The sequence below is a fragment of the Mustela nivalis genome (assembly GCF_964662115.1).
Source record: "Mustela nivalis genome assembly, chromosome: 7".
Lineage (NCBI taxonomy): Eukaryota > Metazoa > Chordata > Mammalia > Carnivora > Mustelidae > Mustela > Mustela nivalis.
Genome location: NC_139026.1, coordinates 131,370,570 through 131,383,457, shown reverse-complemented (window position 1 = coordinate 131,383,457; position 12,888 = coordinate 131,370,570). Strand labels below are relative to the sequence as shown.

Sequence of the window (12,888 nt, the reverse complement as noted above, 5' to 3'; positions counted from 1 at the left end):
TAAGTTATCATTGTGCTATCATTGTGCCTTGCTCCTGGCAGAGGATTAGAATTAGAATTAGATTTATCAATAATAAATCTGTGTGTGTGTATATATATATGTATATATACACATATATAAAGATTTCATTTAAAAAAATTTTTTTTATTTATTCATTTGACAGAGACGGAATGTGCCCAGGCAGGGGGAATGGTGGGCAGGAGGAGGGGGAGAAGGAGGGTCCCCACTGAGCAAGGAGCCAGACATGGGGCTTGATCCCAGGACCCCGGGATTGTGATCTGAGCTGAAGGCAGACACTTAACCCACTGAGCCATGTTTTATATATACATATAAAATATGAATCTGTGTCTGTACTCTTGATATTGTTCTATTTTTATGCAAATTCCATACTAATTTCTTACCACTTTTTAATATATGTTCTGATATATGATGGACCCAGTTCCTCTTCATTTATTGCAAATATTATTGGCATGCACATGCATTCATTCTTCCAGATAAAGTTTCCTATCTGTCAGGTTTCAGAAAAGGCAATGTGCTGGGATTCTAAATGAGATACTAAATGTATATATTAGTACGGGGAGCACTGAAATCTTTATATTGCTGAGTTTCCATCAAGGAAAATGATGTGTATCTTCATTTATTCAGATCTCATGAAATAGTTTTCCTTATTAAATCTATTTCTAGGTACTTTATACCTTGTGTTGCTATTGTGAACATGTTGTCTTTTGGTAACACAAAATAGATGAACTTCAAAGAACTGTCTCCAAATAGAATTTAAACTCAAACCTGCGCAATAATTTCCTAGAAGCCAGCTGAGAGACACATTATACACAAATGTTTCTTAGATGAGAAAAGGGGCGGGGGATGGCCCTTGGCCTGTACCAGGCTGAAAAATACATTGTCTACCCGAACCGCAGCACAGTGGCTCTGACGGGAACTTTCGCTTCATTCCATCTTGCCGTTAGGCCATTGCCTACAAAAACCCTTGTCAGGACTTACTAGGAGGTTGTTTTTCAACGATGTTATTTTCTATATTACATTTGTCATCTGTATGAAGCTCCCAAAGAGGAATTCCCCTGGTCTTTGTTCCTCCTGAGAAACTGCTTTGTGCTTTTAGCCAGCGGACCCTATTATAAATCATGTAACTGATAGCATTTCCCACTGCCTTGTCTGCTAGAGAGCTTAGCGTCAAATTTTCACCCACTGCTAACAAATGCATGGGATTTTCATGGATGCATTTGAATTCTAAGCTTATTCCTGGTCTTGTTGAACTTGCTTTCCAACACTTACGCCTGTTTTTCATTTATTTTTATCTTGTTACATCTTACATATCTTTGTAATCCACTCTAAATGTGTTCTGGATCAAAACAGACTTGAAAATGCTTAGACGGGTTTGCATCCTATAATCCATGCCCCAGTTCACGAAATTGCATGATAAATATAATTACCACACCATTTGATATAAAGAACTTTATTTTGAAATAAGGAAATACAAATTCTTTGAAGTTATACATCGGTTCATACAGAATCATCTCAGCCTTCATTTCTAAAACCAAGCTGACTTTTAAAAACCTTCTAGTAAAATGATTACAGTAAACTTGAGACTTAAAGTCAGGCTAGGATATGTGTACTTTAGGACAGTCATCATATTACTAGTTTTTATTTCTCTTTTAAAATGTGTGTTTGTTCCCTGTTTCGCTCTCCATACTCAGAACACAATTTCTCACAAAGATTTACTCTCTTTTCCTTATCTGAAATTTTCCAAAAAAGGATTTTTAGGCTACACAAATGCAAACAGCTCATTTCATGGCCCAGCATGAAAATGTGTAAAAGCAAATCAGAATTGTTTTTAACTGGAGGTATATATTTAAGTAAAACACAGACAGGACAAAAGACACAGTTTATGGGAATAGGTTTTAGAAAGATTTTTAGTTCAGTGACATATATTAAGTGATTTCTTAATAATACATTTTTTATAGTGGGAACAACAAATTTTTAGAATTTGTAATACTAAAATCGATCTATAGATATTCGAACTATCAATACTCTGACTTAGTGAGACAAGACATAGTCTTAGTGACTTAGTCACTTAGTCTTAGTGACTGAAGACATAAAATACTATTGAATTTATTTAACCTAGTGTTCCTGAAGCTTCTGGACATGACAGGCATGAGGCCATGGGATTGTCCCTGGAATAGCGGTCAGCAGCTAGGTGTTTTACCACAAGGTTCCCAAAGGGCAGAGGCTCCTCAGGAAATAGTGGGATGGATGAATTTTGACAATAATAAACTTTACATGAGGGTCAGTGTGCGTAATAGGATCTAACCAGACTGAACTCTCGCCCAGAGCCTGAAATCAGAACCACCACCAAGTTCAATCCACGTGTCCTCGTTTCTACACAGAGAGAACATTTCTAATACTTTTATTTAAAGAAATAAAATCAATCGGTGAACTTCATAGGAAGTGTACATAATACATTTCTTGTGCGAATTCTTTTTTTGTTCTTTTGGTAGCTTAGAGATATCTGTAAAGATCCGCTTCTTTACTTTTTAACTTCATCAGCCCGCCTGGATGGAACATGAGGTCAACGATATACACCTCAGGGGGAGGGAGAGCCCCAATCAGTCCCTTACGAGTTTCATTCATCAACTTAATTTCATTCCAAGCTCTGCCATACTCCCCACGAACCAGAGAGCAGCCGATGCCAATTTTATCAGCCAGCGCCTGTGGGAGAAAACACAAGAGCAACCAAAAGTGGAGAGGAAGAGGGACGGGGAAAAATCCTTAGCCGGAAAACCCACCTTGTTGAAGGTGAAACGTACAACTCTTGCAAAGAAGCGCTTAGAAAGGAGGCTGAAAAAAATGTGGAATGTTGTGATAGGAGCAAATACAGTATGATAAGTTCCCTTGTTCCCCGAGATCCTGTAGACTCAAAATCTCTGTGTAGGTCCTGCTGGGAAGTGACATTTTTCAGGCAGTTACGCTGCATTGTATCAGCACAAGATTGATAACGTCATTGGAGAAAAGCTATTCCACGGGCTTTCAGCACTACCACGCCTATCAATCTTTCTATGTTTCTAGGCTGCTCTGTGGGTGTGATATGCAGTGGAATAGAATGGAAGGATCAAATTGGTGGGGACCTTTTCCTTGCTGATTTATTCTGTGTGATGGGGACAGTGCCGTGCGCCATGGGTCCGTCCTTCGTGGGCTGCCTGATGCCACTTCCTCTGGAGTGGCTTATGTCCCTTGGAAGTGCTCTCTTCAGTTTGCCCTGATTTTGAGGTTATTTTAAAAAGTGTCTTTAAAATAATCTGGAAACTTCTTAGCCACATCGTAGCATCTTAGCCACTTTCTAGTTGTTGTCAACTCAGGCAAATGACTCAGCCTCCCTGTGCTTCCATTTCTTCATCTGAGAGATGAGAACAGCAGAAGAGCCTCCTTCCTAGCGGGGTGTTTGTGGAGATGAAGGGGACGAATGCGTGACAAGTGTTTAGAGTTATGAATGCTGCAGAGTGGGGACTCAACAAGGGTTCCCAGTAGTAGAAGGCAAGAATTGTGTGGTTTTAATAACCCATGTATATAGTAATGTGATTTATTGATTATTTACAATGTATTGACTACACCAGGTAGACGTTTTTGGGTGGACCAAGATGATTAAGACATGGTTGTCCCTCTTAGAGCCTTCCGTCCTATCTAGTCTGAGCCTGCCTGATAGTCAACTCCAATACAACAGTATCCAAATGGATGGCGTTCTGTGGTATCATCATTTATAATAAGAAATACACATTGGGTCTTTGTCCCATTTCTGGCATGGAACTCCTAAATCCTTGGGATCTCCTAAGCGATGAGAACCATAAAAGTGTCTTTATGTTTATGAGGTGACTTCTGGACCACACTTAAGGATGGGGGCTGTTTGGCAGGGGAACCAATCTTAATTGGAGGGTTACAACATTCAGTCCCACCCCCACCTCTGGGGAGAGGAGAGGGGTTGCAGGTTGAATCAGTCACCTGTGGCAATGATTTCATCAATTGTGCCTATGAAATGAAGCTTCCCTGAAAACCCAAAAGGCAAGGGTTTGGAGAGCTTCTGGGCTGGTGACCATGTGGAGATCCAGGGAGTGTGGTGCACCTGGAGAGGGGCACCTAGGCTCCAAGCCTTCTCCCCATACCTTTATCCATGCATCTCTTCCATTTGGCTATTCCCGAGTTATATCCTTTTATGATAAACTGGAGATTTAGTCATCCAAATGTTTCTGAGTTCTGTGAGTGCCTCTAGCAAATTAATCAGCCCTGAAGGGGCTGTGTTCTCGGGAACCTCCAATCTACAGCAGCACAGATGACAACTGGCGCTTGGGACTGGTTGGCTGAAGTGTGTGTGGCAGGGACGGGACAGTGTTGCAGGACCGAGCCCATAACCTGCGGCGTCAGATGCTGTCTCTAGGTGGGTAGTGTCGGAATTGAGTTGCATTGAGCTAGCTGATGTTGGAGGACTGGCTGGGGGTATAAAACTGCCCCCTAACCCCGGGTCTGCCACCCCTCCCCTCATTGGAACTGGTACTTGGATCCTCTTACATTCATTGTCTAGTGGGGTAGAGAGTTGAAAATAAACATGTTTTCTGAAATAATATTTATTGCTCTCTTAACTCCATGTCAAGGCCCTTTAAATCATCAAAATAATTCTATAAAATAGATAATGTTTTCCCATTTTAGATAGCATTTCTCATTTTATGGAGAGTAAAACTGAGGCCAGATCACTTTCCCGAGGAAGGTCACCATAAGTGGTGACCTGATGTGGAAGCCAGGGAATCTGTCCCCAGAATCTGAGCTCCTAAGCTCAGGGTGATCCTGCCTCCCACTGAGTGGAATGAATTTCCAGCTGAAAGTCTCCATCTTCTCTGTGAAGTGGGAAACAAGGTCGTCTGCTCCAAGAAAGAGGCAGAGATGAAAGTGTTAGTAGAAGGACAGGCAGGTGTAGGGCAGAGCTGCTGAGGAGAAAAGGGAAAGCTTGTGACCAGGAGCTGGAAAAGAGTGGCCAGGCTACATGACTGTCCATGTGAGTTGGGGATGCTGACTTGGCTGTGGCATTCCCCACTGTCAAGTTCCAAAGCCCGAGCATCACGGTGAAAAGGGCAAGCAATCCGACTGGGCCGTGAGGGAGCCCTACATTGAAGAGGGGTCGAGGAAAAGAGGTCACCAAAGGTGACTGAGGTGAGGGGGAGAGAGAGTTCAAAAGACTAAAGAGAGTGGTGTCAAGGGACAAGAAGGACCAGTGACATATCAATTTTTTGACATATCAAGTAAGACAGACGATAGATTCCTGGGGTCCGTTCTAACAGGAAGCCAAGGCCAGTGGGAGGACTGGCAAGGTAGTGGGGAGGACATATGGGGTCAAGAAAGTGAGGGAAGTTGGTGAGCCAGTTATAAGGTCCAAGGATAATTCATCCAGGCTGCCAAGGGGGAAAGGCAAAGCCAAAAAGGAGGCAGCAGACTGGAAGAAAATAGGAGGATGAAGAGTATTCATAGGAGTGAATGATTTAGGAGGGCGGAAGGATAAGATTTCATCATTGGTCTTGGCGGTCAGAATGTCAGGGGTGGGCAAGACCTGGCTATTGAATTGTGTGACTCCACGCAGGTGTGAGGGTAATAGGTTCACTCTGGCATGATGAGACTGAATATTCATGCCCCTCCCCACCCCAAACACATATGCTGAAACCTTGATTCCCCAGCTGGGTGGTATTGGGAGATGGATCCTTTAGGTAGTCATGTTCAGAGGAGGTCATGAACATGGAGCCCCCCACTGTGGGATTAATGGTCTTGTAAGAGGAGGAAGAGATCAGAGCCTCCTGTCTGTCTGGGATGTGAGGACTCAGGCAGAACGTGGCCATTGCAAACCAGGAAGAGGGTCCTCACCAGATGCTGACTCCGCTGGCAGCCTGATCTTTGACTTCCCAGCCTCAGCAATTGTGAGAAAAAAGTGTTCACTGATTAAACCCCCAGAGTATGGGATTTTGTGAGGGTAGCATGAGCACAGTAATACAGTGCCTGTGAGACACTAGGGTGCAGCCCACTGTGCGCAGACACACAGATCAGGAATCAGGAGAGGTTTCTGGGACAGAGGAAAGAATCTGGGTGCCTTTGGCAGTTTGTATTTAAGGCCATGTGACCGGAGGACCTCACTGTAGGAAATATATAAAGTAAGAAAAGAGAAGGTCTGGGGTGGAACCGTGAAAGAGCCCCACATTGAAGAGGGGTCGAGGAAAAGAGGTCACCAAAGGTGACTGAGATGAGGGGGAGAGAGAGTTCAAAAGACTAAAGAGAGTGGTGTCAAGGGATAAGAAGGACCAGTGACAAATTTTTTGACATATCAAGTAAGACAGACGATAGATTCCTAGGGTCCGTTCTAACAGGAAGCCAAGGCCAGGCTTCAGTGGGCTGAGGAGAAAAACTAAGGAAACAGAGGAAGGACAAGGTGCTGAGAAGACTCTGAATTTTGACCCAGAATGAGAATTATCTACATATAGAAGCAATGTGGTAGGTTTGATTCAGATAGGCACGGGTTCGGGCTCCAGCTGGGCTTCTGGTTGACCTTGGGTAAGTTCCCTCTTTGAGTTCAGTTTTCTTGTCTTTCAAACAAGGGTAGTAATTTCAACCTTTGGCATTTCTGAGACTTTCACAATTGCATTTATCAAGTACTTGACACGTAGTTCAAAATGATGGTAGTCATGGTAATAGGAGCTTTGGGAGTAGTTGTAGCTATGATGAGAAAAGATTTCTATTTCCTCTTTAAGTAGTATAGACTTAACTTTAGATTTTCAAGGAAAAACAGCTAATAGAAAGAAAGACTGAAGATAGGAGAAAATTCGATAAAGCAAGAAATCCAAGAAAATAGGGAAGGCTGGCATTTGGATTAGAGATCGAATTACTTTAGAATTGGAAACAAGATACACATGGATGTAAAGAGGTTTGTAGGTATTTGGGAGGGGGTAGGAATCTTTACATTCAGTCTATAGTTCAAAAACCATTTTTGCAGCTCCTTCTATAGTCCAGATACTTGAGACAATGGAGGAAAAAACCAGCTACTTCTTTCTTGAATCTGATCCTTGTTGAGTGTCCTCATCTCAGTGACTAATGCCGTCATTACCAGTTGCCCCACCCAGGACCTGAAAATCACGTTGTTCTTCTCATGCAATCCCTCATACCACACCTAGGCAGACACCAACTGTTTTTAGTTGTATCTCTTAAATCTCCCTGTACACTCACACCTTTTTTCACGCCCTCACAGCTATGGCTGAAGTAAAGGTCATCCGTAGTTCTGGCTGCAGTGATCTTCCGGTTGGTCCTTCTGTCTCCAGTCCTGCCCCTGCTCTAATCGATTCCCCATTCTGTTGTCTGATTGGTGTTTCAAAATCACGTTACTGCTTTCCCCTTAACCACATTCAGTGGCTCTCACAGATTTTAGGGTCAAGTGCAAACTCCCATGGTGCTCTGTGATCTGCCTGTTAGCCTCACCCAACCTCTCCTCTTTCCTACATCCAGACAAACTACTCTGCATTCCTCCAATGGACCAAGGGCTCTCATTCCTGTTATTTTGTATAAAATGTTAGCTTTGTTTAGAATGCTCTTGTCTTCCTTCTTTACCTGCTGAATTTCTACGTAGTCTCTAATATTCAGGATGCATATCACTTCCTCCCTGAAACTTTCCCTGACACCTCCTTAGAACCCACAAGTCTCCTTAGGTAGCTGGCGTAAGGGCTACCAATTTCATATCTTTATATTCCCAGATCATAGAAAAGCCCTTGGACTATAGTTAGATGTATGATAGACGTTGAATGAATATGTTTCTGATAGTCTAACAAATATACACATGCATACATATCTCAAATAGAAGTAACTCTAAATGATAGGACTAATATGAGCCAGTTAAATGTTAGCCGCTGGCTCACACCATCATGATAAAGACAAACAGTTTTACCTACTGGCAAATGAAACAAAACATTTTAAGTACCTTGAAAAGCAAAGCTCGATGGTAGAAGATTCCTTGTTTGATCAGTCCAATTGGTACAACATTGGATTTAAGTTGAAATTTTAGTTCACTTATATGAAGTTCCCAGCTGAAATCATGTAGTTTCTCTTTTGAAACTTTACCACCCATTTTTTCTGCCACATACCTGTTTCAGTTACATTGAGATCAAATTAATCAAGTTTAATATCTCACTTTAGATGCTTTGAGTATAACTATATGTGCAAAAACTGTATTTCCTCTGACTTTTATTATTGGCTTTATTTTTTTAAATGTACTATAAGAGTGTTAACATTATGCCTGTTGTCTTCAAACTATCATGTGTAAACTGAAATTCTCTTTCATTCAACACAATTCAAAACTCTTTCATTCAACACAAAGGAAGAAATAAATGTTAATTTCAATATTTACAACAAGATACAAATCAATATCATACTAAATTTGTATCAGAGCAGTCTTAAAGTTCTATCTTGCTCTTGAAAAATATTTTCAAACGTTTCAATCTGAAATCCAAGGCATTGTACTAAATATGGTCCTTCTTTTAAGGAATTTGAACAAAGGGATAATAAAAACACACTGGAAATTTTCCCATTGGGAATATATTTGGAAATATTTTCAAGTCCTATAAGTGCTTGTCTTATTTTTTTTTATTTAGAGGCATTCATGTAACACTGAAGTAAGAGGAGAGTGGAAGGGGGCAGAAGGAAAACTAATTAAGTTGGGTGGTGTGCTTTGCCTGGGGCTTTCCTCCTTATTGGAAGCTCTCCCAGCAGAAGTTAGTATACACACCTCCAAAAATCCTCTGTTGAAGGCTCCTACATCTTGGAGTAGAAGCAGAATTGCAAAGTTTAAGAAAGAATTTCCTCTTGCTGTCCATAGGATCAAGCAAAGAAGAACCATGCGAAAACCAGAAAGGGGTGGGGAAAGAGCTGTCCCATGGGCTCCACCAGGAGTCCTGTAACGAATGCTGGGAACCAAAGGCACAGGGACAAAGCTCTGGATCTCGCCGCATAAAGGGCTCAGGTTAAAAAAACAAAAACACACAATTATTTGGGAATGATGAAAAGTGTTCCTGATAGGAACAGAGCATGGGACATCTGACAAATGCTGAAATGAGCTCAGAGTTCTGTGCACGTCATCACTTCTCAAGGACATCAGGAAAACTTCCATCGCCAAAAATGTTCTCTTCCAGTTCTGGCTGCCGAGAAGTCAATGATCTGGCGGCTGTGTTTCTTGCAGTTGTCACACCCAGGTTTGATGAGTGCAAGGCACGTCTACTTGGAGTAGATCCAGGCTCTCGTGGAGACTACAGCTGCTGTAGGATCCAGTAGCTCACTTACGGGTTGTTGGTGCCAGCTACAGAGGCCACCCTCCGCTTCCTGTGATTCCTAATCCCTAACAGCTACCAAGTCCAGTTCTCAGATTTCTCTTAGTGGACTCACATTAAATGCTCTAATGAGGAAGGCAACGTCACCTGGTGTCCGCAGAGCGTGGAGCCTGCCCGAACAGCCACCCTTTAGAGCGTGCACACCCTCACTTGAGAGCAACGCAAAATGCAAAATACCAGACATCTATCTGATCAAAAAATCAGTGATCACTATTTGTATCAGAAAAGAATTTGTGGGGCTAGGGTAACCTGGTGATGGGCATTAAGGAGGGCATGTGACGGAATGAGCACTGGGTGTCATAGAAGACCAATGAATCACTGAACTCTACCTCTGAGACGAAAAATACACCACATGTTAATCCACTGAATTTCAACTTAAAAAAAATTTAAAAAAAGGAAATAATTTGTGAGTTTGCAAAGAATTCACAACAGGATTCCTTTAAATCATGAGCACCCCATGTACCTAAGGGGTAATTTAATTTTTCTTTCTTTCTTTTTTTTATTTTTGGAGTAATTTAATTTTCAAACTTTTGATTCATTCCTAACTTCTCCAGGATCACACTGAACGATGCCTTAATGGTTTAGCTGGAGAAAATGACAAAAGCATTTTTCTTTAAGCAATTTCCAGCTCCTAGCTCTGATTCTTGGCAGAAATGGGACCTAAAATAGAAATTGGGCATTTTTTCAATTTATTGTGTTTCTGCTTCAGGGTCAGAAGTGGGGGCCAGTAATTATGGTGTCGTTAGCTGAAAATGGGCTAAGAAATGCAAACCACTAAAATCAAAAACTTTGCTTCAGAAACTTTAAATGCCTATGTAGATAGAGACAACTTACTTGGCAAGAGCCTCAATCTGCTCCTTGATATTCGTTATGGGGAATATTGACTTGGTCACTTCATACACATAAACACAGAAGTCCGGGTCGGAGGGAGGGTACCATTCTTTATCGGGGCTCCCTTCTCCGATCAGTTTGGGGACTGCTGCAACCTCTTCTTCCTCCTTCACTTTTTCCTCTTCTTTTTTCCCTCGGCCTTTCCTTTAAGAGGAAACGGCAGCAATCAGAGTCATGAAATGAACAGGCAGTAACTGCGCTCCGAGTTCATCTGAAGAGCACCCAAGAAATAGAGTATTTTATACCTTAACGACCGTATCATATGCAGCTTTCAAATTTTTGATGACAACGATAGCATTTTATAGTCTCTATATTATGTAAGAGAAATTAGCTTTCAAGATAATATGACATGACTGATATGTATTATGAAAATTGTACACTGGTCTTGCCTACGATTGCCTAGCCAGATGTCTGGTGCGCAGTAGGTACGTAATAAACATTTATTGAATCGGGAAAAAATAGGTGGCCTCCTCAAGGAGTCTAAGCCAGTCTTACATCCTTTCTTGCTTCAGTTGAGACCTTCTGCAGGAAGAGTCTGAATCACTGTTTTTTTAAAAAAGAATGATCCAATGGGGCGCCTGTGTGGCTCAGTGGGTTTGGGCTTCTGCCTTCGGCTCAGGTCAGAATCCCAGTGTCCTGGGATCGAGCCCCGCATCGGGCTGTCTGCTCCGCAGAGAGCCTGCTTCCTCCTCTCTCTCTCTCTGCCTGCCTCTCTGCCTACTTGTGATCTCTGTCTGTCAAATAAATAAGTAAAATCTTTAAAAAAAAAAAAAAGAATGATTCAAAACATGGAAAAAAAGCAAAATAAAATAAGGCTGACATCCATGTCACACAGGAGTGAAGACTTACCTAAGTTTATCTTTTTTCTTTTTTAAAGATTTTATTTATTTGACAGAGAGAGACAGCACAGGCAGGTAGAGGGAGAGAGAGTAGTAGAGAGAGACAGCACAGGCAGGTAGAGGGAGAGAGAGTAGTAGGCTCCCCAATGAGTAAGGAGCCCGATGCAAGACTTGATCCCAGAACCCTGAGATCAGAACCTGAGCCAAAGGCAGTGCCTTAACCGACTGAGCCACCCAGGCATCCCTTATCTAAAGTTTATCTGGTGAAGTGCACTTAATTCTGTACTTAGGAAAACTGGAATGTACTTACTTGTAAAGATACTGTTTAATTAAAACATTCTGTGAATTAATTGCTTCAAACTTAGAGAATTTGCTAGCTAACATGTGTTTGTTTAGTAGAGATGCAAACTGTTTCTGTGGATTGAGAAGATCTTGCCAGAGGCTATAGTTTATTATCCTGTAGGATGCTAACTAGCTGTTGTTGTTGTTGTTTTTTATGTAACTCAGTGATCTTTTCCTAACATTCCTTAATTAAACTGGATATAAATACCTAGATCCTCAAATGTCCTTTGGACTAATATTAATGTCTTACTGGTTCCCTCATTAACTTATGAGTTGGGCAAAAGTAATGACATGTGTTCTTATTCCAAGTAACATGGAGTAGGCACATTTAATCCTGTTCCTCCTACTGAATACAGTCCATCAAACCTGGACAGGATTCGACCACTACTTGAAGACTCTGAAAAGCAAATGGTAGCAGGAAGATCTGAGAAAATCTTTTGAATTATTACTGAACAGATGGTGAGTTTATTTTTTCCTCCAGTATTCTCCAAACCAGACACAGCTCAAATCTGGAAGTAGGCATTCGCATAGACAGAGCTCAAGGAGGAGCCCTCTTGAGAAACAGTTAAGACACAGGGTGGAGGAAAGCTGTGTTTTGTTGTGTTCTTTTTTTCCCCCCTCCATTCTTTTGTGCCCCAGCCCCTAAGGAATCCTGTGACAGTGGTGGCAGTGGTGACATCAGCATTTCATAAGAACCTAAAATAACTTTATACTTGCTCAGCCCTCATGTTGCTTGGCTGGAGATATAGGGGCAGTCATGGTAAGAGTATAGCAGGGCAGGATAAATGAAGTTTTCTGGCTTGAGGACCAAAAAGAAACCTCCAAGGAACCAACAAAGACAAGGGAGATCACGAAGAGGGAAAAGCTCAGGAAAAAAAAAATCAAGTTATTTATGAATTCTTGGGCTTACCCGCTGCCCACCCCCAAGCTATGTATACATAGTTCTGACCCTAAACAGTACATCACAGATTTTAAGGATGGAACAATGGGACTGACCACCACCCAAATCCTAAGCTGGACACACAGTCAGGACTGTTCCAAATAGCACTGCCAAGCTTTTGGAAACCAGACGGACCGTGGAAATGACAACCCACAGAACACTGGCTGAAACTTGCTGAAGATTGGAAGCAGCTGGGTCTGGGTGCCTGACTGTCTCAGTTGGAAGAGTGTGTGATTCTTGATCTTGGGGTCGTGAGTTTGAGCCCCCATGCTGGGTGTAGAGATTAAGTAAATAAAATACAACTTAAAAAAAAAAAAAGAAGAAGAAGAAATCAACTGGGTCAACTACTGGCTAAAACAGACACACAAAAAAGACACTTTTCTTAGAAGGCATATAAGACTCATTCACTAATATCTTGATTACTGTATTTTTATCACAAATCATTAAATCAGAGAGATTCAACTTTATT

The 12,888-nt window shown here is 41.7% G+C and overlaps 1 protein-coding gene across 5 annotated transcripts in view; it reads right to left on the bottom strand.

The window, feature by feature from the left end:
* Nucleotides 1-1,455: 1,455 nt before the first annotated feature.
* ARMC3 (armadillo repeat containing 3) overlaps nt 1,456-12,888 on the bottom strand; it is a 92,593-nt gene continuing 81,160 nt past the window's right edge. For 3 of the 5 annotated variants that reach the window (XM_082742125.1, XM_082742127.1, XM_082742126.1), the window contains exons 17-19: nt 10,242-10,442; nt 8,006-8,168; nt 1,456-2,724 (exon numbers count right to left, since the gene is read on the bottom strand). In XM_082742125.1, the coding sequence (XP_082598251.1) occupies nt 2,515-2,724; nt 8,006-8,168; nt 10,242-10,442 (574 nt within the window). In that variant the 3' untranslated portion in view covers nt 1,456-2,514. Of the gene's footprint in view, nt 2,725-7,080; nt 7,205-8,005; nt 8,169-10,241; nt 10,443-12,888 lie in introns of all 5 variants that reach the window. The other 2 variants (XM_082742128.1, XM_082742129.1) reach the window with 1 other exon arrangement.